General features: G+C 44.8%; 1 protein-coding gene across 9 annotated transcripts in view; it reads right to left on the reverse strand.

The window, feature by feature from the left end:
- FMNL2 (formin like 2) overlaps nucleotides 1-24,584 on the reverse strand; it is a 289,350-nt gene that overhangs the window by 8,782 nt on the left and 255,984 nt on the right. For 5 of the 9 annotated variants that reach the window (XM_057505579.1, XM_036928268.2, XM_036928272.2 and 2 more), the window contains 13 exons: nucleotides 22,546-22,656; nucleotides 20,066-20,215; nucleotides 18,239-18,340; nucleotides 16,277-16,589; nucleotides 15,734-15,940; nucleotides 10,679-10,803; nucleotides 9,846-10,048; nucleotides 8,104-8,338; nucleotides 6,966-7,034; nucleotides 6,762-6,842; nucleotides 5,359-5,488; nucleotides 2,895-3,058; nucleotides 1,882-1,983 (listed from right to left, as the gene is read on the reverse strand). In XM_057505579.1, coding sequence (XP_057361562.1) covers nucleotides 1,882-1,983; nucleotides 2,895-3,058; nucleotides 5,359-5,488; nucleotides 6,762-6,842; nucleotides 6,966-7,034; nucleotides 8,104-8,338; nucleotides 9,846-10,048; nucleotides 10,679-10,803; nucleotides 15,734-15,940; nucleotides 16,277-16,589; nucleotides 18,239-18,340; nucleotides 20,066-20,215; nucleotides 22,546-22,656 — 1,992 coding nt within the window. Of the gene's footprint in view, nucleotides 1-1,881; nucleotides 1,984-2,894; nucleotides 3,059-5,358; nucleotides 5,489-6,761; nucleotides 6,843-6,965; nucleotides 7,035-8,103; nucleotides 8,339-9,845; nucleotides 10,049-10,678; nucleotides 10,804-12,936; nucleotides 12,958-15,733; nucleotides 15,941-16,276; nucleotides 16,590-18,238; nucleotides 18,341-20,065; nucleotides 20,216-22,545; nucleotides 22,657-24,584 lie in introns of all 9 variants that reach the window. The other 4 variants (XM_057505574.1, XM_057505577.1, XM_057505575.1 and 1 more) reach the window with 1 other exon arrangement.

The following is a 24,584-nucleotide window of genomic DNA, read 5'->3' on the forward strand; positions in this document are numbered from 1 at the left end:
CAGCCCTGCTCAGTGATTTTTATGAGTTTGTTTTGCTTCCAGATTCTGTCCTCCTACCAATGGCTTCTCTGAAAGTAGAATTCTCAGATTCCTCTCCGGTTGCCCAAGGGTAGGAGAAAACCTCCATTCCCTTCCCTTTCTCCCTTCAGGGGCCTCACCGAAGTGGCACCTCTGGGCTCTCTCCCATAGCTCACTCCTTCCTAAGAGAGACAGAGTGTGACCAGCCGGATGAATTCGGGACAAGAAATGAAACAGGGTCCCCTCCACTCAGCCTTGGGCATTCCTGAAGCCAGCCTCCCCGAACAGACTTCCAGGAGTCTAGCTGTGAACTGATAAGTCATTCCTAATTCAGGGCTGAAGTGTAAGCACACAGATACGCACCATATCCCCAATACAGCTTTCACCAGTAATAAAGTGTACATTTGGATCTCTGTTCTTTTTGTCTTAAGTTTCATTTTGGATCAAACTTGGGAAAGAAAGGGAGGAGATGACATCCTAAAACCCCAGCACCTGCCCACGAGATCGACAGGTTGGTGTTCAGCTGGGAGGTCATTCATTATGTAATATTGAGAGCAAGGGAAACATCCCCTAACGTTGCTGCCTGACAAGCGCCTCCTGGATCCAGCTACAGGACTGCGGGGAGGGGGCCTGTTCACAGGCTCGGACCTGTGACACCCCACAGATCATCAAGGCAGCTCCTCTTTTTCCTCTTTAAGCATCAGGTTTTGAGGCCAACCAGAGCCCCTTCCCAGCTTATACTGTATGATTTAAAAACAGCATGTATTTTCTTCTTAGACCTTAGACTTGTAAGTATTTTACTTGGAGAAATGAAGTCCCAGTACAGAACAAGAGCCGCCTTGCACCATCTGTGCAGCATACAAGCCTTACTAGCTAGAGCACCTGTCAGCAGCAGTGGGTGACCAGCGATGTCACTGCTCACAGCTCAGTGTCTTGTGCATGGACTTCTGCTCATCCTTCCTGCCAAGGACACCCTCCCTCTGCCAACAGCTTGGGATAGCCCTGCTGTGCTAAGCCACGCTAAGAGAAGATGGCTCAATGTCGTCACTTTGCGAGTTTTAGTGAAAGGCTCAAGGGTGGTTCAAAGCCCTCCATTATATACAACACGATGATTCTCAAGTGTGGGTGACCCTGCCATCTCCCCTCTTTTAGCACATCCTCCCTCCTCCACCAACATTACCACGGTTATAGGTGGCCAAGCCAGGAGAGTGGAGATGGTGATGCCTCCTAAAGTGTGCTACAATCCCGTAACCCTCCTTGTCATTCTTTCTCAAGGTACAAGTTCCTCTGACACACACCTCTTTAGATCACATGCTTTTTCAAGACCACTGCCCTGGATTATGTCACAGAGGGCCTCCCAGTAAAAGGAAGGGCCGTTACAGATCTAGATGAAGAAACAGAGCAGCAAGCTTCCCAGCCCTTTCTGTCTGCACTGGAGAGCCCGAGGCCTGGGCAGGGCTGACCGTGCAGGATCTCCGCAACCTCAGCTACTGCACCTCCTTCTACAGCCCAACAACTGCAGAGGCGGCCTGCACTGCCCGAGCCCTCCCCCTGCTCCATAGTGAATGGTCAGTGGGACAGCAGTGGTCTTGAAGCATCTCACTCACCCCAACGGGCAGCCAAGAGCTTTGTTTCCAGGTGGGGCCTCAGGACTCTGAGTGGAGCCCCATGGGCTAAGGGCCCCAGGAGTGCCCAGTCACCACAGCGCCAGGCGCTGCTGTCCCACTGACACCCCAGCTCTGCTGCCCACAGGAACAGGCGGGGCCTCTGCAGAGAGGCTGACACTCAGGCATGGCTCCGGAGGGCACCCGCTTGAGAAACAGCTCTGAGGAAGGCTTTAACGGGCGCCTTGCTCCTGCTTACCTTATAGGCTTTCACAAACCGGACAAAGACAGGAAAGAAGACAGAGGGTGGGGTCGTCTTGGGATTTTCTCCAAAATACTTCACCACATCATCAAAGGCATCCTGTGAGGAAGCAAATTTCTCTTAAATTTCGTTCATTCTAGCATTTGAACTTGACGCTCCTGGGGAGGGCTGCAGCAGAGCGGCACCGACCCCACGGCGGCTCCCACGCTCTCATCTCCACCTCCTCACCTCCCCACAGCCTCCGTGCTTCCTCCCAAAGCCTGCTCAGGGGCAACCCGAGGAATGCAACAGTGCAACACAGGAGTCCACCTCAGGACCTCCTGCCACTTCTACACACACACACACACACACACACACACACACACACATGAGGAACTATTCCTTTCGAGAGCTTCCCAAGGCCGTGACACAACCTCTCACAACCAACCAGGCCAGACATCACTCAGAACCCAAATCCCAGCTCACTGCTCCGATGCTCTACGGTGTCCCCACATCAGGGACATGAAAGCCTCTGCTTGAACTCTGCATGACACAAGGCAGCCAGCCTCCAGGGAGCTGTTCTGCCACATCTCCTTCTTCAGGCCCCACACACTCCGTCCTCCCTGCTATGACGGCATTCAGTCCATTCTGGCTGTTTTTCAAGTGTATAAACTTGACCCCAGTGTAGTTTAAGAGTTTGAGGTTAAGGCCTACAGAAACCCAACACACTGGGAACACAGCTTGGCTGAGTGTTGGTTGAACTGAATACATGACCCACAGGGAGCCGAGGAGTGGAAGGTGGGGGCTTCTGGAGATGATGGTGAGACCCCAGAATAGAAGAGGACAATGAGCAGGACAGGGCACTTCCAGGTACAATACTCAGAAAGATCCTACCCATAATAATCACTAGTACCTAGGAAATCTACCCTCAGCAGGCAGGGGGCAATTCCCCCAATGCCAGGCCCAGTGCCCCAGGTGGCTTTAAGAGACCCAATCGCTTCTTCCTGGCGTCCAGGGTCAGAGATATTTACCTGTGCGATCTTGGCGTCATCCTGCAGCTTCTTGAGCTTCCCCTCGTTGCTGAGGATGAACTCCTTCAGCAGCGTGTTGTGGTCATGCATGGTGTACTCCCTCTTGGTCAAGTCCATGCCCCGCTGGAGCTCCTTGACGTCCAGTAAAACGTTCTCAAGGGAGACTGAAGTAGAGAAAGAAACGACCCTGTGAGCACCAAAACCACGGCGTGTCTGGCGGCAGGCCGAGTTCGCGGCGGAATCCTAGGGCTACTCGAGGATCCAGCTCCAGCTTTCAGTGCAGAGATCATTTCATATGAAACTTTACTAAGGGCTCCCAACCAAGCACTGCATTAAATGCTTCACGTGCACCAATTCATTTGCACCACTGGCCCATTTTGCCAACAAGGAAAAGTGCCGGAAAGAGATTTGGTGGCCTGCCCAAGGCCACACAACTAGGAGGTGGCAGAGATGGATAACAACTGTGGACTCCAAATCTCGTGCTGGTACCCAGCTATTCCATTTCTCTTACGGGAGATAATAAGCTACTGGATGGCCTATAGACCAAGAGGTGCCTTAACTGACAGGTCCACAACTGGATCCTCTACTCCTCTTCCACACACTTTGACCTCTTGCATTTCTGAGGCTCTCCAGCAGGGGGCAGCATCTTACCTGCTGAACTTGAGTTGTACTGACCACTAGGAACTCAAAAGCAACCTTGGGCAGCTTTTTGTTAAACAATCCTTCCCTGCTTCAGAAGGTTTATTCTGCATGACCCTTTTTATCCTCACCCTGTGGCTACCCTCCCAGAGCAGGTACACTCTGGCAGCCTCCTGCAGGAGGCCCAGGCCCGCTCTGATGCTGACTCGGCTCTGCACCTGGATAAGCTACAGAATAATACTGTGTGTTCTCCCCTCAGTAGACTCACTCATTTTTTGCCTTTGACTCCTCAATGCTTAGGACAGTAACAGGTACACAGCAGGGACTCAAAAAGTTCCCTGGAGAAATGAAGGCATGAATAAAGGAGCGAAGCTATAAAGAATCCATGTCAGCTCACCTGGGCACCAATTCAGACAGTGGACCTCAGTCTATTCCCCAACTAGTTTTTCTCAAATGACACTTTCACGGAATCTCATTTGGGCCAAATAAAATGTGTTCACAAGTAAGATAGGAATTTTTTACTTTTTCTGTGTGTTAATAAGGATTGTGATGCTAAAGAACCCCTAATTTAGGCAAAGAGAGACTTGAAAGAAGAAAAATCACTCCATCAGAAGAGAAATCCTGGTAACTGCCTGAGGGAGCGCTGAGCCCCCTAGGTCTGTCACCGCCAGCACAGCACAGTCATTCACAGCAAGAATATCATTCCACCTGCCTCAGTCTCCACCAGGCCCCCAGCAGCACCACTGCTGGTAATGGTACATCCATTCACTCATTCATTCATTTGCTCATTCCTTTATTCCCCCCAGCAGTTTGCCAGGGGCTAAGGGAATTAGAAAGGTACATGAAACTCAGTTATACCTGGAAGTACACAGCTTGCAATGGACATGCAAACTGTTGTTATAAAATTTGATAAATCTCATCTGAGAGGGCAGTGCAGAGCGCTCTTGAGTGGGAATGCAGAAGCAGCAGCCATTTATTCTACCTAAGAAAGTCAGAGAAAGTCTTGCCCTCAAAGATGCAAGTCACTAAGTCTGGGGTAGGCCTTGGGAATATGAAATCACAGTAATCACCTTGGCGACTCATGGTTCAAGCTCATAACTTGAGATTCACGGCATGCAACCAACTCCAAGGTCAGTTTGCATCTTGTTCCTCTTTTTAGCCCAATATTCTTTTGAGAGAACCTGGTACATTGAACACTGCACTATATGAGAAGATGACCTGAGTTCTAGTTCTTTTTCTGACATGTCCATTTTTACCCATGTGACCTTGAGCAAGACCTTTAACCTCTAAAAATGTCAGTTTTCTAATCAATGGCGTTGGGATACCATCCTGTACTACACCCCAACTACTTCAGAGTCATTGATGATTTAAATGAGAAAATGCATGTCAGAGTAAATAACAATCAAGAAGTCATCGTAAATGAACTTGTGCTCAGGCTGAAGGCAAAATTTTTAAAACTGCCACATCTGAGCAAGTGGGACAGCACAAAATCAAATTCAGGTATTTACTGGGGGGTGGTCAGTCTCATACTCTTACTTCAAATGACAGCAATAGAAAAGGGCAATAAATGGAAGAAGGCAGGTGCACGAGGCCCAGAGACCTGGTCTTAGCAGAGGACACTTGAGGGGTCACCTTCACGTCTGCAGTCACTACTGCTCCCAGGAGTGGGCAGCGCCACAGCTGATGCATTCCTGCTCAGAGTTTGATGTTTCAGCCTTGCTCTTTGAAAGGCATCCTGCACAGTGTTTGCTCCAGCAGGGAACAGTCCCCCGAGATGAAAGGCATTCAGCACCCAAGAGTAACATTAATAGCTGAGATCAAGTACCTGAAGCAGCTTTCTCCACATAATGAAGCTCATTATAAAATAGGGACACTTGGTGATATTTTTCTTTTACAACATTTGATATATAGTGCAACAGTGTTTGCTTTCGGTCTGTTGACTTTGTATCTAAGAGCTGAAAACAAAAGGGAAAGTGGGTTAGAGTGAAAAATGATGTTCCCCACCAGGTGATGCCCTCCCACTCAAGTCAGTGACAGAGCATAGTGTCCCAGCACAGACAAAACATCTCCACGGAGATTCAAGACCATGTGTCCTGTGGCAAACCGGCCCACTGATGTTTATACCAGGAGGGCGCTTCCTGACAGGTATGCTTCACATCAGGGAGGCCTCTAAGCACCTGGAACTGTTCACACATCTTTACTTGTATCAGATCACACACACACACACACACATGCTACACCTCCCTGGTTTAAAAGCAAGAAGACTCCAATTCAGGGGCTCTCCAAAGTGAAGGCCCAGAGTGAGGGTGGAGGTGGCAGTGGGTGCAAGGCAGTCCTTGCAAGTCAGGCTCCCACACGTGATCCTCACACCTGGCACAGGCCCTCTCTCAGTCCCCAGTCTCAGATGACCCAAAGCAGATTTGTTTAATGGACCATGACCCTCTAAGGGCCAGAACCGGGACTAACTGTAAAACTCCCTGTCAAATCACCATGTCTCCCCAGGGCTGGGGACTCAACCTGCCACCCTTGTCACACAGAAGCCATGTAAGCCCAGCCCAGCCTGGGAGGGGTTCTGTGGAGGGTTTTCTCCAATCCTGCTCAGTTAAGGCAGGTGACTATGAAAAGCAGAGCACCCTTTTCCATCCAGGAAAAAAAAAAGTTTTTAGTTAATAAAAGTATAAAGAAGCAATCCAACAAATTCCCTAATTTCATCTAGTCTCTGTTAATATCTTAACCTACTTCCATTCGGTTTTCCTATTTTACTTAGCTGAAATCAAACTGCATGTGCAATTTGTACTTTCTTCTCTAAATATAAAATTATCTGCTACTTTAAAAACTCATCATAAATATTCTAACAGTTGAAGAATTGTTCACCATATTAACTACTCTTGTACCATATTTAATTATTTCCCCAAGTGTAGAATCATTGCATTGTTACTAATTATTTACAATTATAAATAAAACACAGCATCCACAATTCAGACTCCTGAGGGAAGATTCCTAGAAATGGAAATACTGGCTCAAAGGGTATGAGTATTTTTAAGGTTCTAAGTGCTCGCTGCCAAATGGTGTTCAGAAATGTGTACCAATTGGTCCTCCCACTGGCAGAGCATCTTCATCAAAACATTCCCACCCCTATTCCCAAGGGCTGACTCTCTCCACTCCAGGACTTAATCTTTGCCAGCTGTTTTGTCTCATCTAGCTCTTATATATTTTTAGTCCACTCACCAGATCTAAACTCTGAAGTTTAAATCCATAAACCGCTCCTCGCTTACTGCTATTCATGTAGTTTCCAAGGGCCAAAATGATCTGCAAAAAAAAAAAAGGGAGAAAAGAGAAGCCCATGAGTACAGCACCCCAGGCATTCCCAAGCAGAGGAATGCAGTGACAAATCACCTCCTCCACACACGTATATGAGGAAACTTCACTTGCCTCCAGAATTTTCTTGAGTTTTTGGGATGACTTTATAGAGACAGATGCTGCTATAATCGAGTGCAGTTGCTAGATTCCGGTCAAAGGAAGTAAGAAGGGGAAAAAAAGACATGTTAAAAAAGGGAAACTCTAATTGGAAAAATTAACACTGAAGAAAACTGACCCACACTGAGACATTAAAGCTTTAATACTGAGATTCTATTTTTCCTACTAAATATCACAAATTTCATGTGTCCTGCTAGGTCTTTGGTAACCACATCATCGTATGCAAACTTTTCTCTAGAAGTATTTGAATGAGTTAATGTCAAAAGCTTGCTTATTACAGGATCTGTAGCCAATGAGACTCAGAGTTAGGGGTTAACATCTTCCAGCAGAATTCAGTTCCCTGCCCACCAACTCTAACCCTGTAATACAATTTACATTTTTAAATCAATGGAGTTTTCCAAGAATGAAAAATTAAAAATTAAACAGCAAAGGGATATAATCTCCCTCTAGAAGTCTCAGAACATGTTTTGATCAGACATGCTACTATAATCAGTAATTTTTAAAAGTTTACTTAGAAATACTGGGAAAGAACTATTTATAGTATTTATGTCATGATATTCCTAAACCTCCACAAGATTAACACATAGGAACAAGAGATGGTTAGCTATTCTTCCTACACCACCACAGTGCTCATAACAAAATTCTAAGGAAGAAGATTCCTTTGGTAAAGTTAATGCTTCCAGGGGAAGCCAGTAAGTCTGTTCACTAAAGACATGGGGTAATTTTTAGAAGTGAAAGTCACATTTTCAGTCCTGCCAACCCAACCAAATGACTGGTATCTTCAGGAGGTAACCAAGTTTGAGAAAATGGTTTCCTTGTCCTCCATATTGAAGTGCCCTTTGAAATCCAGAGGACATCAGTAGGCACAGAACATGGCATCCTCTCAGGAGCACGATAGGGAATATGAAAATTCATCATTATTAAATTTACTTGGCATGCACAATGAGAAATAGATGGCCAAAATAAAAATGCAGTGTCAAAAGTTCTGAGCCTTTGGAGCCCATAAACACTAAGTACATTTCGAGGAGCTTAAAAAAAAAAAAAGGCCCATATCTCTTTGGACCCCCTCCCCTGCCAGAGTTGGTCCACTCACAGGAGTGAGCATCTGAATGCTCTCAGCAAAGTTCCCAATGAAGGCCATGATGGTCATCTTCTGCATGAGCCTCTCGATTTTACTGAACTGCATCATGAACCGGTCTTCATCCGACAAGTTCTCCAGAGGCTTCCTTTCCCGCTCATAGAGCCGAAGCACCTTCACCTCGTTCTCGGTTGGCAAGAACCTCATCAAACATTCTACAAAGTCTACAGGCAATGTCTTCAAGTCAAATCTGAAGACAGATGTGGACAAGTCAGTGAGAATACCTCCCACCCTCTCAAGCACACCTCCATCGGGCCCAGATCATGAGCCAAGTCAACGAGCTGACCATGTCCACGGTCGGCCTGTGAAGACACCGCTTGGTGCTGGCTCCTGACCGTGCATCAGGCGCCTTCACTGGTCCTTCCTGAAAACCTGGACATTACTGCAATCACCATGCTGAGGTTTTAGACTGTTAGTATAGCTCTAAGCCTCTAGAAATCAACAGCACAGGACAATAGGAAGAGCAAGAAGGCAGGCTGAAGCAACTACTGGTTAGGTGAAAGACATGGTTTTTGAGGCATGTGAAGTACTGCTAGTTAAGGAGATTAATATTATATACACAATTATAGAGTAGTGAACTCGGTAAGTATTTCCATTAGGCCAATAGTCTGGGATATTTTTTCTTTAGAAAAATTTGCACCAAAAGCCTGTACTATATAGATGCTTTGGCTTAAATGCACACATCCCTTGAAAGAATACCAGGTCTATGCAAATGTATGCTCAATTTGAACAAATGAACGGTTCACCACACTCCCTATTTTATTCTCTAGACAATCTTTAGCTAAATAATAGAATTACATTTAGTTATCATGACAAACAAGGTATCTGAAGATTAAAAACCAGAACACATATCAGGTTTTAACATCAAATCAGAACAGACTATAGGATGCACTAGACCATTAGATTATGATCGTGAGGACATGAAACTGGAACAATTGACTTCTCAGTGTCATTACTCCTCTTAGAATCTTCGATCAAAATTTGTGAAATACCAATTTATGATGAATTGATTCATAAAACACCCTTCTTTTTACAAGTCACCATGACCACAAGGAGAGTACAAGGATTCTTCTAACAGGAAAGTAGATATAACTAATGCCTTCTCTTCAGTTCAAGGATAAAAAAGAACTGAATTTTGTTTAAAATTTCCTGGAAGTGCTAAGAGCATAGCATCCCGTTGCTATGATTAAAACATGCATCTGTATCATATCTGTGTCTGGCGTTGAATTCTATCATTCCACAAATGCCATTAAATTTGTATTCAACAAATCTAGATAAAATTCAGATACTCCAGAGAAAACCAAAATTTTCTCCCTTTTCTTAGCATCTGTAATACTCCACTCAACTTTCTTTTTATGTAAGCATGGCTATAGGTATATATGAGAGCAGACCAAGATAACAAATGCTGCCACAATCCAGCTGTTATTCTTCTAAAATGACCAATTACTCATTCTAACACATCATTGCTGAGGATAATTTCTGGTCCACCTCTTTAGTGTCAGCATTTTATAGAGCTCTGAAGTTGCACATGTAACAAAGGGAATCTCTGGGATGTGAATATGAGAATTGTTCCATCTTTTATCTTAGATCTTACCCCACTCTTGAAATATTTCTGTAATCTACCAACTCATAACTTCCTGCCTTCCATTTTTATTATAAGTTTACTAGGATATACTTTTCCAGAATTCCCTACTTACACATGAATAGCTTTACATATTTCCTCAGCGGTCTTTCCAGCTTTCCTTAATGTTATGGCAAGATTTTTGGCCCTATTTGCTTCTAGTAATGTTACTTTGTTTGATCCCTTCTGCGTTATCTTCTGTTTGCTTGAAGAAAGATCAATGGCAGGACCTTGGGCTTTTGTCTTAAATATTTCCTCAAATTCATCCACATTTAAGTCCTGGGGTAGAGAGGGATGAAACAGGCAAACTGGATTACACATAAAATTTAAGTCAGGAAGCCACCATTTAGACAGTTTCTTAAGCATCAAAGAATTTAACTTTTTCTACTCATTACTTGTCGTCCTTAGCCATGGCTTGCTCTGTACTCCTATTTGTGTTACAGTGTGACTCATGCCACATATGCAGATGTGAACGTCTAAAATAGACAACTGGTTCCAACCAGCCGATTCAATTGGCTTTCAAAAATTACCTTGCAGGGGTGGCAACCATGGACTAAACTACCCATCAAACCAGCTAGTGAATGTGATTACTGAGCCTTATTCTCTCAAGAGTTCAATAAAGGGTTTTTATGCCTTTTTATAAAGGGCAGGGGTTTTGTCAGATATATATTTTGTAGCATACACTGAAGATGCTCAAAACTATTCCAACATAACTTTCTAAACATAGTTTTAGAACCACCTTACAAAATAGTGTTCAATTTCATTCTCTGATATTATAAATCCTTTGCTTTACCTCAAGGCAATTAAAATACCAGCACTTTTATGGCTGAAACTTCTAGGTAGCACAGCATTCATTCCATCCTGGCAGCCCAGAAAGGACCCCTTTTTTCTGGACAATGAGAAAGTTACCTCCAGAATTCGCTCATCATCAATTTCATTGAAGACCGTGCCATTGATCTGATTTGGCTTCAGGGCAACCCAGTTAAAAACTGGCATTCTGAATTTTGTCTTGATTGGCTTCTTGATTTTCACAGCTACAGAGGTCAGAGAGAATGAAAGTAAGTAAGATTTCACCAAGACCCCATGACCCTCAAGAACAGTCAGACAACAGACCTTGCAGATGACACCCTAACACTGGAGGAAGGCTGGCAAGAGGTGCCCAAGGGTTTTTAAATACAGAAAACATCACACATGGCTTTGGCCAGAGCAATGGGAGGCCATCGTTTGGGTGATTGACTGACACAACATTGTGTTAAAGCTGCCTAAGAGCCAGGGGTTGGTTTTTTTTTTTGAATGCAGGCAAATGGATGGCTGCACTACAGTCACAGTGTTAGGACAATGCTTAAGACAAAGTGTTGGGGGCCAAAATTATAATTAATATTATTAGCAGAGAGGGCAAATACACAGTATGACTTGGTTTGACACTGTTGAACAAGGGCCAAATTTTGTCAACCTAAATTCTTGGTCCTCGAACACAAACTTCCAAACAAACCTTAACATCAGAGACTGCAGATAGCAGCTGTCTAACCCACCAGGGATGCGAGGCTGACCTTCAAGCCAGAGCAGTATACTCCCGTGCACGATCTGGATGACGGGGATTACACTGGCTGCCGAGTTATTCCAAACAGACGAAGGGCCACCAACAGCCCAAAATAGAAAATATACTAAGAACACAGAGGGGTCCTTAGAAATCTGGATTCGTACCACTTTTTGAGAATGATGACAGTCCCCTTCCCTCCCTTTTTGAAGAGCAAGTTCTCCTCAGGAGTCGGTCATATGTGACCAGGAGGCACTGACGAACACGTTAAATATACTTCCTTCCTCTTACTAGAGAGGAAGGGATCTGCCTTTGAGTGGTGGGGAAGGCGAGGGGAGGGACTGACAGCTTCTCTTATTTTGAGGAAATGAACTAAAAATAAAGGTACTGCATAAAAATTCCATTGATTAATTACGCATCATAAAGAAGCCTTCCCAAGCCATTCATTCAGCTCTAAGCTCAGCATTCTAAGTCTGTCCTGGGACGCCCACGGCACTATTTAGGAGCTTCACTATTCGCCATCGTTAGCAAGGGAGGGCAAAGAACTTCAACACAGCACAGAACACACGGCTGGGCTTTACCCGGCTGCCTGCCTCCATGAGAAGTGACTGCAACAAGGAGGCAGGCAGGGCCTCTCATTCCTCCAGCGTTACGAAGGCCATACACACAGCACGAGTGCCATATGGTGAGTGCACACAGAAGCATGCAGGAACACAGACACAGCTTTTTTGCCTTTTTGCGACCCGGGCCTTTTTGCCACCAAACAGTGACATCTGAGTCCCTGACCCAACAGTGCCCACTGCTCGCAGCATAGTTTTTGTCTACGCCCCCCCACAGGCCAGAGGAGCAGCCTTGCTCTGGTCTGACCTTCAGCAGGGCTGAGGGGCACAAGGGGAGAGGCTGGGCCGGGATCCTTCCATCATCTGAGGGGGCAGGTCAGAGCCATTCGGTTCCACCACCTCTTCATGGGCACTGCAGGCCTCAGGACTCGAAGGGCCATTCCACTCACAGCCACCCTACCTTTAACTCTCTGGCAAGATCAGGAATAAGCCTGAGATCAGAACGCAGGCAAGGAAGTTCTCAGAGCACAGGGAACAGGGACGGGAAGGGGGCAGAGGAGGAGGGGCCCAGAGCTGAGCTCGATGTACCCTGCGCTCCCAGTGCTCAGGCAAAAGGAGGTGGCTCTGTGCACGCCCGTGGGTGGGGATGGGGGGCCGCAGAGAGCGCCGAGGCCGCTGGGGGGGCCAGGAAAAGCAACGCCCGGTAGCTTCTCCTGGTTCGGTGGAAGAGCTGCCCTTGGCCTCAGAATAAATCTCCACACCTTCTGGGGCTGATACCTTAGAGCCAACTAGGAAAATTAAACTAAAAGAAAAAAGACTCCTTTTCTCAGAGGGAAAGGAGGTGGTGTATGATACCCAGGATGTCTGCTGAAAGGGCCGTAATCACTTCTGCAGGCTCCATTAAAACGTGTGGGCAAACCTGGACTAAGAGCCAGCCAACACCAGGACTTCCCACAGGCACAAAGTCACAATGCAATGGGTCAGTGTCAGATGGAGTGCACAGATGTCAAGGCGCAGTGTGACCGACAGGGACACATGGCAGATACTCAACACAGTGAGGAGGAACCTACAGAAAAGCTTGATGGGCCCATCTTTTGTGGAAGCGGAAAGAACAAAGAAAATACAAAAACAATTAGATATGGTTAGAGGCGAGCGGCTCAGCAGTTCACGCACTCTTCGCAGAGAATGTCATGCTTCTTGGACACGTTTCACAAGGAAGCACCCAGCCAAAAATTCATTTCCATTTGGGCCCACCTTAAAGACTCACTTATTATTTTGTTTTAAAAAATAATCCTTTTTAGAAGAGGGGGAAAAAATTATTTTATTGTAGTGGTATAAACAGCCGTTTTGAAATGTGCTAAATATTCCATAAGATATGAACAATTTTTTCAGGAAAAATCATCATCCAAAGTCCAAATTCTCCTTATGAAGTTCCAAAGCACATGCCCCAAAGAGACAGTAAAGGTGACAGACTGCCCAGCAGTCTGTCCTACCAGGAAATGGGAGCCAGGTCGATCTACCAGGTCTGAGGAAGTACGCCTTACTCTCCAAACGCACATCCCACGCTATATACTTGTTCTATAAAATGCAAAGAAAGCTCAACTAGATAAATTTAGGGACCTCCTTCTAGTCCCTTGTCTTGGCCATCAAGAACACATTTGCTCATTGACTGGTGAAGAGAGAAAACATTGTAATGCCCGCGGATCCTGGGGTGTAGCATATCACAGGCTCTGGCTTCCCAGGAACCCTGGGCAGATCATCCCAGCTCTGCCTTTTGGCTCTGTTGGGATATCCTGATTCTGTCTGGCTTCTTGGTTCCAGAGAGACACACAGAGTTGTGAATACCGGCAAACCATCTCACAAAACGGGCTATGACCGCTAGGCCTTACCGGCCCAATTAAGGATGAGGAATGAAAAAAGAGACTTAAGGCCTTGTTGAAACTGCCTGATCTCGAACTATCAAAGACTCATAAGGATATTCTAATCCTTACACCTTGTAAAACAGAACACCTTGTAATCATTTAATGGACACTTACAGCACTAAAGAGGAATTTCTTCAATCCACATACAGTCCGCTAAAAATTACAGAACATACAAAGGCCAAACTTTGGGTTGCAGCAACCCTGAAGGCAGCCACAGGTGATTAGCTGAATTCCACATGCTAAAGCTGAGGCAATCAATAGAGCCAACAGGTTTTTAAAAATTAAGTAGTAAGAAGAGCCCAGGCAAAAAAATCAACTAGCGGAAACAAGACCCGTGCCAGGAGGGAGCCCTGGACCTGCACACCTCAGCCTCCTGCCCTCTCGCTCTGCCAAGGCAATTCCGAGTCCTGCTAATGAGCTCAGATGAACAGAAGCAAAACCTGGACAGCATGTTAGGTTTTGCCGAGGGAAATGAATCCACGCCAAGTGAGAGACGCCACGGCAGACACATCTCTCGGTGAGCACTCTTAGGGGGCTACACGCAAAGCCTAGAAGAAGCCCAGTGCATCTGACAACTACGGTTTTCACACTCAGTCACTGAAAACAGCCTGCTGATGGAAGGCGTTCCTGGGGCTCACTAAGAGGTTTTTGTTTGTTTACATTACAAAATCCAACAGTTCCACGAGGACACTCCTTCACCGTTTGTCCTCCAGAAGGAATAAAGTCCTAGAAGAAAGTAGCAGATGGGGGAAACCTTGAAAAGTGGAAAGAAGTCACTGGTTTAACGTGAACACACATTACTTTGAACAGGCATCTTGTGTGTTTCTTCGACAGTTTTGTAGATGCTGGGGTGGAAGTAAACACCACAGATTTGATGTGGAACAGGCCTGCTATGGGTCTCTTTCTGATGTCCCAAGGGGCTTCGGTCACTAGGAAGAAGTGGTCCTAATGACTACGACTATGGCTGGCAAAGCTGCTGAGGGGACACTGTGGCATGGAGACCAGGAACTCTTTTACAGCTGTCACTTGGGACTTCGGTCAAAAGGCTCTGAGAACTACTGCAGCCTCAGAAATGGGGACGACAAGAGAGGCAGCTCTTCATTGGAAAGAAGAGACCTCATGGGGGGCTGAAATGAATGAGGAACAGAATCATCCACTGTCACAGGGATGGCACAGCAAGGCTCAGAGCAATTCCAAATGCCAGGGAAACACTCCATGGCTAGAAAACAGCCTGCAGCATCTTACAGAAAAGTAAAAATTCATTTCCATGAGTTGAAAACAAGAACTTACATTTCAAGGCATTAGAGCAGCGCTCTTCCCCTCGCCCCACACCCACCCTGTTTTCTCTCCGGTGAGGTAGGGTGGCTGCTCTCTCCTGCTTTGCGGAGGACAACATGCATTACTCGGAAGCCTTTCAAAGAGGTATCAGGGTGCCAACAGTCCCCCTGGAAGTTCAGTCCCACCACAGTGAGTGCTGGTGTTCCCAGATGCCCAGAAGAAATGCCTGGAACCACACACACCAGGAAGGCATTTCCCCGTCTCAGAGACCACATCACAAGTACCTTCCCAGAAAGAGCCCGAAGCACCAGCAGGGCTGGGTCAGCCCTGACCACGACAGGCGTCCGCAGGTGTGTGCTGAACCCAGGGAAACACACCGATCCCGAGGATGGTACCTTGTCCCTGTCCCTTCCTCCAGGTGGGGAGAGCAGAAGTCGGTGTGGGATCAGAACTCCCTGCTAGGGAGACAGTAAGAAGGCTACCCAGAGAAAACTGCCTCTGCGCCAACTGCCCTTTACCTGCTACATTAGCAGGAATGTTCTTAGAGTAGGAGGAGGCACGTGGTGGATTACAAGGCACCTAGACTTTGAAAAAACGGCTTTAACCCTCTGGGGGTAAGACAAGTATTTCCTGTCAAGTACCTGAGTCTTAATTTTTGTGCTCTTACCTGCTAATCCTGAGTTGAAAACCACTGTGGGTGAAGACGTCCCGGGCAGCGGGGGTGCAGAGGGAGGAGGGGGCGGTGGTAAGGGAGGGGCTGGTGCAGTCTCGGCAGGACCCGGGAGAGGGGGAGGGGGGGGAGGAGGCGGCGGCGGGGGAGGGGGAGGGGGGGGAGGAGCGGGGGGCATAGGTGGGGTTACTGGACCATTTTGCACTAGCAAAAGAAAAGAAACAAATTGACTTTGAAAATAGGGGAATGATTTTTCCTGCATTATGTCATATGCAGATAAAGCATCCAGAAACAAAACACTGAAAAAGACCAAGGATTTTTTTCTTTAGACTATAAAATTTCCTCACTGACAAATGGGGAATATACTGCGACATATGTGAAATGAAGATTAATACCCTTAATCTCAAAATGTAAAGGGTTCTTAAAATCAGTAAGTAAAAGACCATGCTAGCAGAGCAAAGGACATTAAATGCACAGTTGGCAAAAGAAGAAATACAAAGTTCCCTGAACTACCTCAGCTCTCGCACCCAGGTTTCTTACCTGCTTCAGGTGCGTCTGACGATGGAGGTAGTGGTGGGGGAGGAGGGGGCAAGGGACCCGAGGCAGCAGCCCCCGTTACTGGTCCCACAAAATTACCCACTGCCACTTCTGACCCTGTGGACGGTGCACCAGAAGCCGCAACTGGCAGTATGGCAATATCCCCATCCCCTTTCTTCTGAATTTTAATGGTCCCTTGTTTCTCCAGTTCATGAATCTTTTTTTCCAGGGTAGACTGTCTTTGAATGGCTTCTTCTTTTTCTTTGACCATTTTCCTTAATGTGTGAACCTGGGTATTTGCATCTTTGTAGATTTCCTGCAAAAGAGTCCGTGATCAAGAGTTTGTCTCTACATGACATTCACATCGATACCATCAGACTGGCAAACTGAGGATAAAGAAAAATAATGAAAAGAAGAAAAGAAAAAGGTAGTCATATATAGAGGAAGTCTCTGGAACTCAGAACCTAGAAAGTCCCATTTATTATCAGCTGTTCACTCTAATGCATTCTATATGTTCTAGCAATTGTTATTGTTTATGTAGTTCTTTCTCTTAATAAATACAGCTAATGCAATTTTCCCTGCGGGTGGACAGGAACAGGGCAGAGATGCTCACAAATAACTTTTCAGCTGATTTTGGAAAACTCTGAGGCTATTCTGGGGGGTGAAGCCTGTTTTCTTTTCTTAATATTAAAATTCAGTTGTGGCTCCTAGATACATGTCAGCTAACAGCAGACAAAAGGGCCCAAGTCAGACTTGGATAGAAGTCACATTGGGATTAAAAATCTGCAAAGCATGGAATAACCTACTCGTGAGTAACCAGGGGCCTGCTGCTCCTGAATGGCCCTCGCTGGCCTTCACAATTTCCCCTTGACCAAGCTCAGGACAGCAACTGTTGTAATATTTTCCCTTTAGTAATGCCGTGAACAAAACAGGCCAATCCTTCCTCCACTAATTACTTATTTCTGTCCAGGTTTTTAGCAGAAAACAAAGAGGTTACAATTTTCAATTCAAACGCTGTCCTGGTCCCTAGGCCCACAGAGGGTCCAATGAAAGGATTTTACAGAACTTACTTGCTGGGCCTTGTACATGTGATCTCTCACCACAAACCTCCAGCAGGCAGGGGAACATTCTTCACACCCTGTCTATCATCAATAATCTGAGAGTCTGAACTTGAATTGAGTCCATATGCTACAACTTTGTCTCTATGCCGTGCCAAAAAATAAATTTCCTAGAGTTAACTGTAGGACATGTCAGGATATCAAGCAACACACAGACATGATAAGCACCGCATAAAATGTGCCATTTCATTAACAGTGGTGTAAAGGCAAGTCCTCTGCCTGAAAGCCCTCCAGACATTTTGGTGTTTTTATGTTCTGTACAATTGCAAGCACATGGATGGCACTCCATAAATATCTGACCCATAAGGTAAAACCATACTAAGACCAAATAAAAGAGCTGGGATTATCTGGTGATAAAATGGATTGGTTTCACTGTGTGCCCCGACCACTTGTGTTTTTTTTTGGTGAATGCCATTAGGTCCTGCCGATGGTGTGATTTCACTGTTTCCATGGCAACCACCAATTGTGGTTTAAAGTAGAAACAAAGACATCCAAGACCTAATAAAAATAAGTGGCATGAATTAAATACATGCCATGTTTTTATTTCCAACCAAATGGGTGATGCACAGAATCAACTCAGGCTCATCCAGATGGGAAAACAGTGTTACTCCCAAAACCTGCGCTAGGGAAGTACCAAACCCCCGGCGTCTGACTGCACACACGTGTTTGCACCTACCCTAGCTACGGGTACTGTTCATTTGAGTATTGCCTCTGAAATGGGTCCAGTCCATCCGCTGTATGGATGCATTCATTCCTCCAGCATGAATGCACCCCGTGCCCTACTAGCCTGGGGCTGCAGCCCATTCCCTGCGGTGCTCATACGGGTGGCTGTCATCATCCCACTTACTCGAACAACGTCCAGCTCCTTGTTCCTCTGCATGAGCTGCTTTTCCAGTTCCACGATCTTAGACATGGCTTCATTCTCTGTGTCTTGCAGTTTTTCAGACAACTGCAAAGTTTTGAAAGAGAGACCATCACAACACAGAATCATTCTAATCAGGAGGTCCTCAGAAAGTGTAGCTCAAAGACCATTAGGGGTCCAGGAGTGTCCTGCACGGGTTCCACAAGATGCTTTCTGGAAACATTAATATTCATCACACGGTTCTGGGTACATATTTGCTTCTAACAGGAATAATGCACATGTGATCCTTAATGAAACCCATACGTCTAGTGTTCCGACATGCAGCGCGTCTCCCTCCATTTCTGCAGTGCTGGCACAGAGAACAGGAGGTCAGGAGCAGGGAATTCAACTCTTCCCTCCCCGGGAAAGGGCCCTTAGACGAAAGCTTTTAAAAATTGTTGATCCGGAAAACTTGGTTCTGTTATTCTAAGTAACTAGTGGAAAAAATACTACTGCTTGTTTTGACCCAAACTACCCAAATAATAAGTTCAATTCTGGAGGAGCAGTTCAAACGAACAGGATTACACGAGTATGTGTGGTCACACAATGCTGGCTGGAGCTTCAAGAGAAAGATGGGGGGGGGGGGGCACATGTTAAATCACTGCTTTTCCCATACGGCTCTAAAACAGAAACTTCTGATTTCTCACCTCTACCTGAAAATGATGATGAGTTAAGACAATCGGGGAAGCAAGGTGAGCGGGAGAGTGGAGAGTAACGCTGACCAGGTTCAGAATATGATGCACATCTTTTAAGAGAAGAAACGCTGGGCCTGTACATGCCCTCCGAGCCAGGGAGCACTCCCAACGGGAAGGGGGTTGGCTGCCCCACCGGCTTACTCTCAAGCCATGAAGATGCCCATTTTCAGAGTGATGGGAGAAATGGAAGACATTAAGCATAGGCAATGCTCTTAACTAAGAAAATGCAGAGGAAAATAAATGGACTGTTCAAAGGGGAAAATAACAGCCCTCAAAAAAAGAGGCAATTCACTTGCAATCAAGGAGACTGTCACTCAGAGTCCCTAAGAATTTGGTCTTCACAGTGCTTGGGTTTTTAAGAAGCACCACTTTTCTGTTCAGCCTTGTGATATAAAAAAATATTTGCTTAATGGGTAAACAGATGAACCATCTCTGAAAGGCTTTGGACTCATATTCAATTTGGTCTGAGACCAGAAAAATGCCTCCAAGGAAAACAAGCCCGCCTCCTCACAGAGCTGATGTTATACTGGGAGGAGACTTCTTCAAAGAAGAGGATATAAAGGGAAGCTTTCTGATCTGCTTGAAAATGCATGTTGTTGAAATGAATCTGTTTAAACCTTGAGTGACCATAAGGCAGGAATGTGCAGACAAGCGTCGTGAAGACACCAGATCACCCTGTCAATGGGTCTGTGTGGGCACATTTGGTGTAAGACTTATATTCAGAAGAAGGTACTTCTTCACCTCAGGCCAGGTTCACAAATTTGAGTTTCATCTCCCTCCAGGTAATGCCCATTATCTAACTCTCCTGTTCCTAGAGGCAGGACAGGAAATCTGGACTTGGCAGGAACTGAGCAGTGAGCCAAGAGGCAAGGCAAGAGATCCCACTTAGCTTTAGGGAGCACACCTGCCTTCTTTGGAAGACCCCCCACCCCCACCCCAGAATGGCTTCTGAAAGCTCTCAGGCGAGCCCAGGCCTACGCTCCAAACCCTTCCATTTACTGCCGTGAGAGCTGGTGTTCGTTCTGCTTTGCACCCAGTTGAAACAGAAGCAGTTGTTCCTTTTCTGAGATATAATTACATGAGAGATGTTTTCCTCCAGTTCTTCCACCCTCTCCAGGGCTGCGTTCTTGGTTTCGGCATCTTCCAGCAGGGCTCCCACATCAAACACGTTGTCCAGGTAAGCCTGTATCTGAACCTGCAGCTTGTCGCTCTCCGTGTGCTTCAGCTTCTAAAAATCAAAGTGCGATGTGGTGTTAGCTTATCCGTGGAAATCAAACATGATCACCCAACAGCCTACACGTTTGTGTAAGTCTTTTCCGAGAGAGGGTTGGATGTGTCCTCCTCCTTAAGAGAATTACGGAGTGACAAGATGTTCTTCAGATTACTTTCTGGTGAATACTCCTTCCCAAATTTACACTCATCTCCTCCCTGATTCTTCCTACAGATATATTCTCCATGTAGATACATTCCAATCTAAAACATTTTCATACAGGTGAAACCAGGACACTAGAAAAAGTAAAAGCAGCTTCAAAAGGGAACAGCCACAGGTAACATAAAACTTGAGGTTGATCTGTGTGTAGAGGCTGGAGTAGGGATATTTTGCCTGGGCAGCGATGGCAGTTCCAGCTGGGGGACAGGGTTAGGTGGGAGGCAGGGAAGACACTGAGAGAGTATAGTAGGCCTGGGCCTTATTTAGCACAAGTTGCTAGAACCCCCACCCTGCATGATTACTTCCCTAAGACACTGTCCCAGCTCCCCCAAAGCACAGGTCAGGAGGCTATCCCCCATTCATCACTTCCCAGGGCCAGGCATCCTGAAGGAAGCCAGCAAGCTCTGAGCTGAAATCAGAGATCAAGTAAATCAGCAAATCATCCTTACAAGCAACGTAAGTCATGACTTTCCCTGGTTAACAGATGAGTAGCTGGAAAAACACCAACACCTGGATGACACCAATAAACATCTATTGAACAAATCAATGGCTACATACAAGCCAGGGCTTTTATAAGTGAATGAAGCACTTATATATTATATGCTTATGTTATTATTCTTCTAACCACCTCTATCAGAGTCCAGGGCCAGCAGACAAGTCAAGGAAACACAGAGTTTTCAAAAAGTAAATTTTTAAGAGAAGTTCTGCTATACATAAATTCTCAGGAAAATGGATTTTCCCCTACGTCTAATCTGGAATTTTACAACTCAATCTTGTTCAGAACATAGTTCTAAAACTAGGTTCCCTCTTAGTTTAGGAGTCAGAACTGAAACAGGCCAAGATTGGAAAGAAAAATGGAGAAGTAGCTCAGTGGGACTGTTCACAAAACCCACAGAGAGTACCGGGCACAGACTGACGTATTGCTGCCAACATCGTAGCCTGGAACCGAGAGCGAGCGCTGCGAGGCCATCACAAAACTGGACCCAGAACACCATTAGAAATCTATACACCCAACCTTTGTTCAAATACTGCCACAAACCTTCATCTCAAAACAAAACAAAAAACCTTTCAATACAATATCCTGTCAATGATATTAGTGGGCCTTCAAACAGGAAAACAATTCAAACCACCTTGTAATGGAAATCTATCACACCTCTCCCTGTGGGGTCTTCAGACATGAATCAAGCCAGCCTACCAGGGGCCGCCGGGCCGCTCTGACATGTCAGGCCAGCAGCTTGAGAGCAAGCAGTTCTCTGACTGTGCCTCACAATAACCTGAGGGCACAGTCTGCATAATTCCCTGGTTCTGCCACCCCAAGTCAAGGGGGCCACTGAATTCTAGAGATATCCAGGGTAAGTACTTCTGTTTTCTTCATAGCTAGACACAGATTTGCAATTGAGGTCAGCAATTCCTTCCCAATCACTAGTGGTCTTCCAAATTCAAGAGGACCATTCCTATATGGAGAGAAAGCAAGACTTCCCAGGAGTCAGAGGACAAGGTGTACCCTGTGCACACTTAGCCACGCAAGTCCAGCCACAGTTTTCACATCAACTTTTGGTTTCTGAGCTGAAGAACTTGAGGGAACTGGCTGAGCATTTCTATAAGGGAGCAATAGAAAATGAAACCAAAGTCCCCCTTCTCTCAGAAATTAAAAGTAGAACTTCTAAAGCCACAATTCAAGCAGAGTTTAAGTTACATGAGGAAGTCTCTAGTGTCCATTTCTTCATTAACTTTTGTATGCTCTAAGTATTTATGCAGCACTCTAGAGCACTCTTAGTTTGACTTGCCCTGCCCAGATGGCGTCCCCAGAGTAACCAAGAATGTGATTGCTCAACAGCCCAGGTGAAGGGCTCAGTGCGACTTGATCCACATGGAGCTCAAAGGCAGAGGACACCTGCAGCAGGGCCTCAAGCAGCTATCTAAGACTGAAAGGCAACTGACAGAAGACAGCCTAAGGTCCCAGGAGCTATGCAAGAATCCAGTTTCTCCGGCCAACTGCATTACTCAGATTGGTTCCATTTAACTGGTGCTACAGTATTGACCGCAAAGAGCTTTAAGTGAGCATTAGTCACAGTGCAAGTGGTGAGCAATAAATCAAGTCTCACACTGGAGCCAAAGGTTATACTTACATCCAAGTATTCATCCAGGCCTAACTTGGTAAATTCATATTGGAGGTGAACTCTGAAATTCATGTCTTCTACTGAATGGACTACAATATTAATAAACTGCATAGAGGCCACCTGAAATGAAATTGCCAAAGGGTTAGGTGGCTCCAGAAAACTGGTTTTCTGTTTATTTGCAGGCAGATGCTTTCCATTTCACAAATCTCAGCTTACTTACCAATTTTCTTTTCCTTCACTTCACTAGGTCTTTAAAAATATTATATAATTTTTAAAATTCAAAAGTCAGAGAGGTACCACAATAAGATATTATTTCACATTCACTAGGATGGCTATCATCAAAAAGAAAGACAATAACAAGTGTTGACAAGGATGTGGAAAAATTGGAACCCTCATCCATTATTGGTGGGCATGTAAAATAGTGCAGCCACTTGGAAAAGTTTCACAGTTCTTCAATATGCTAAATACAGAGTTGATTCAGCAATCCTGTGTCTAGGTAATTAACTAGGAGAAATGGAAAAATACCTCCATATGAAAACTTACACATAAATATTCACAGTAGCATTACTTAAAATAGTGAAAAAGTGGGGAAAAAAAAAACAATGTTCATCAAATGATGGATTTAAAAAATGTGGTATGTCCATACAATGGACTATTACATAACAACAAAAAGAAATGAAGTACTGATATGTTACAACATGGAAGAATGTGAAAATATTATGCTAAATGAAAAAAGTCAGAATAAAAAACCTATATATTATGATTGTAGTACATGAAATACCCAGAATAGGCAAATCTATAGATACTGAAAGTACATTAGTAGTTGTGCAGGACTGGTGAGCAAAAAAATGGGTAGTGACTGCTGATGGGTACAGAGATGTTTTTAGGGTGACAAGATATTCCAAATTAGATTGCAGTGAGGGCTGTACAACCCTGCAAATATATTAAAATTATGCTGAATTGTACACTTCAAATGGGAGCATTGGATGGCACATTAATTATAGGTCACTAAAGCTATTTTTAGTCTTATAGGTGAAGGAGATAGTTACTTTATAATTGGAAGTTTGTACCTCTCTAAGTCATGGGGATGAAAAAGTACAGCATGAGGATTATAGTCAATAATATTGTAACAACTTTGTGTGGTGACAGAGAGTAACTACATATACTGTGTGTGAACATTTTAAATGTATATAATTGTCAAATCACTATGTTGTACACCTGAAACTAATATTTTTAAAAAATTAAATTAAGTCTTAGAAGTATATAAAACAAACTGTGTGTTAGTTATTACATGTATGTTGTAGAAAATGGGAAAGTTATTACAAAGAAGAACATATAAATCACCTACAATTGCACCACAGGATAATCGCTTCTAAAATTTCACCACACCAGCAGGATCATAACAGGATCTTTGACCCATCTTTCCCTTTGAAACAATCAACCAGTTTCCATTCCAGGAGAACCTTGGATTTACTGTTTTCTCCCTACGCCTGCATCAGTGGCCCTAAGACGTGCCACAGAGAAAACAAGACCCCAGTTCGGTAAATGGTAGAATAGAGTCCCACACATTTATTTTACTTCTAACAGTGATAGTTTTTCATTTACGGTGAAAATATCTTACTAATGCTTTCCCTCTAAGGTTAAACAGTCTCCTGCAAAGGGGTAAAATGACTGAGGGACCCAGATTCACAGTTACTCTGAAAACTGCTTTACTCCTCTCTTCTAAATCCAATTTCTTTTTATCTTTTTTATATTTATTATTTTTTTTTAGTTAGAGCCTTCTTTGAGTACATGTTATAAGTGGGATATCACTGGGAGATGTGTAAACTCTCTGGGTTACCAGGGCACTCTATTGAAATTCACTGGAAAACTACTTCAGGTTCTATGGTTTGTGAACTAAAAAAGATTTTGTCATTTTTTTTCCCTTTTGTCCATAAAAAAATACAGAAAAAACTCTTATGCTACTTTAGAAAAATCTGTTATATTTTATGAGGAATATGTTGTTTAGTAGGAGTTTGTGCTGCTTACTTGCATTCCCTTGACAGTTT

Source organism: Manis pentadactyla, chromosome 8 (genome assembly GCF_030020395.1).
Source record: "Manis pentadactyla isolate mManPen7 chromosome 8, mManPen7.hap1, whole genome shotgun sequence".
In the NCBI taxonomy this organism is placed as follows: Eukaryota; Metazoa; Chordata; class Mammalia; order Pholidota; family Manidae; genus Manis; species Manis pentadactyla.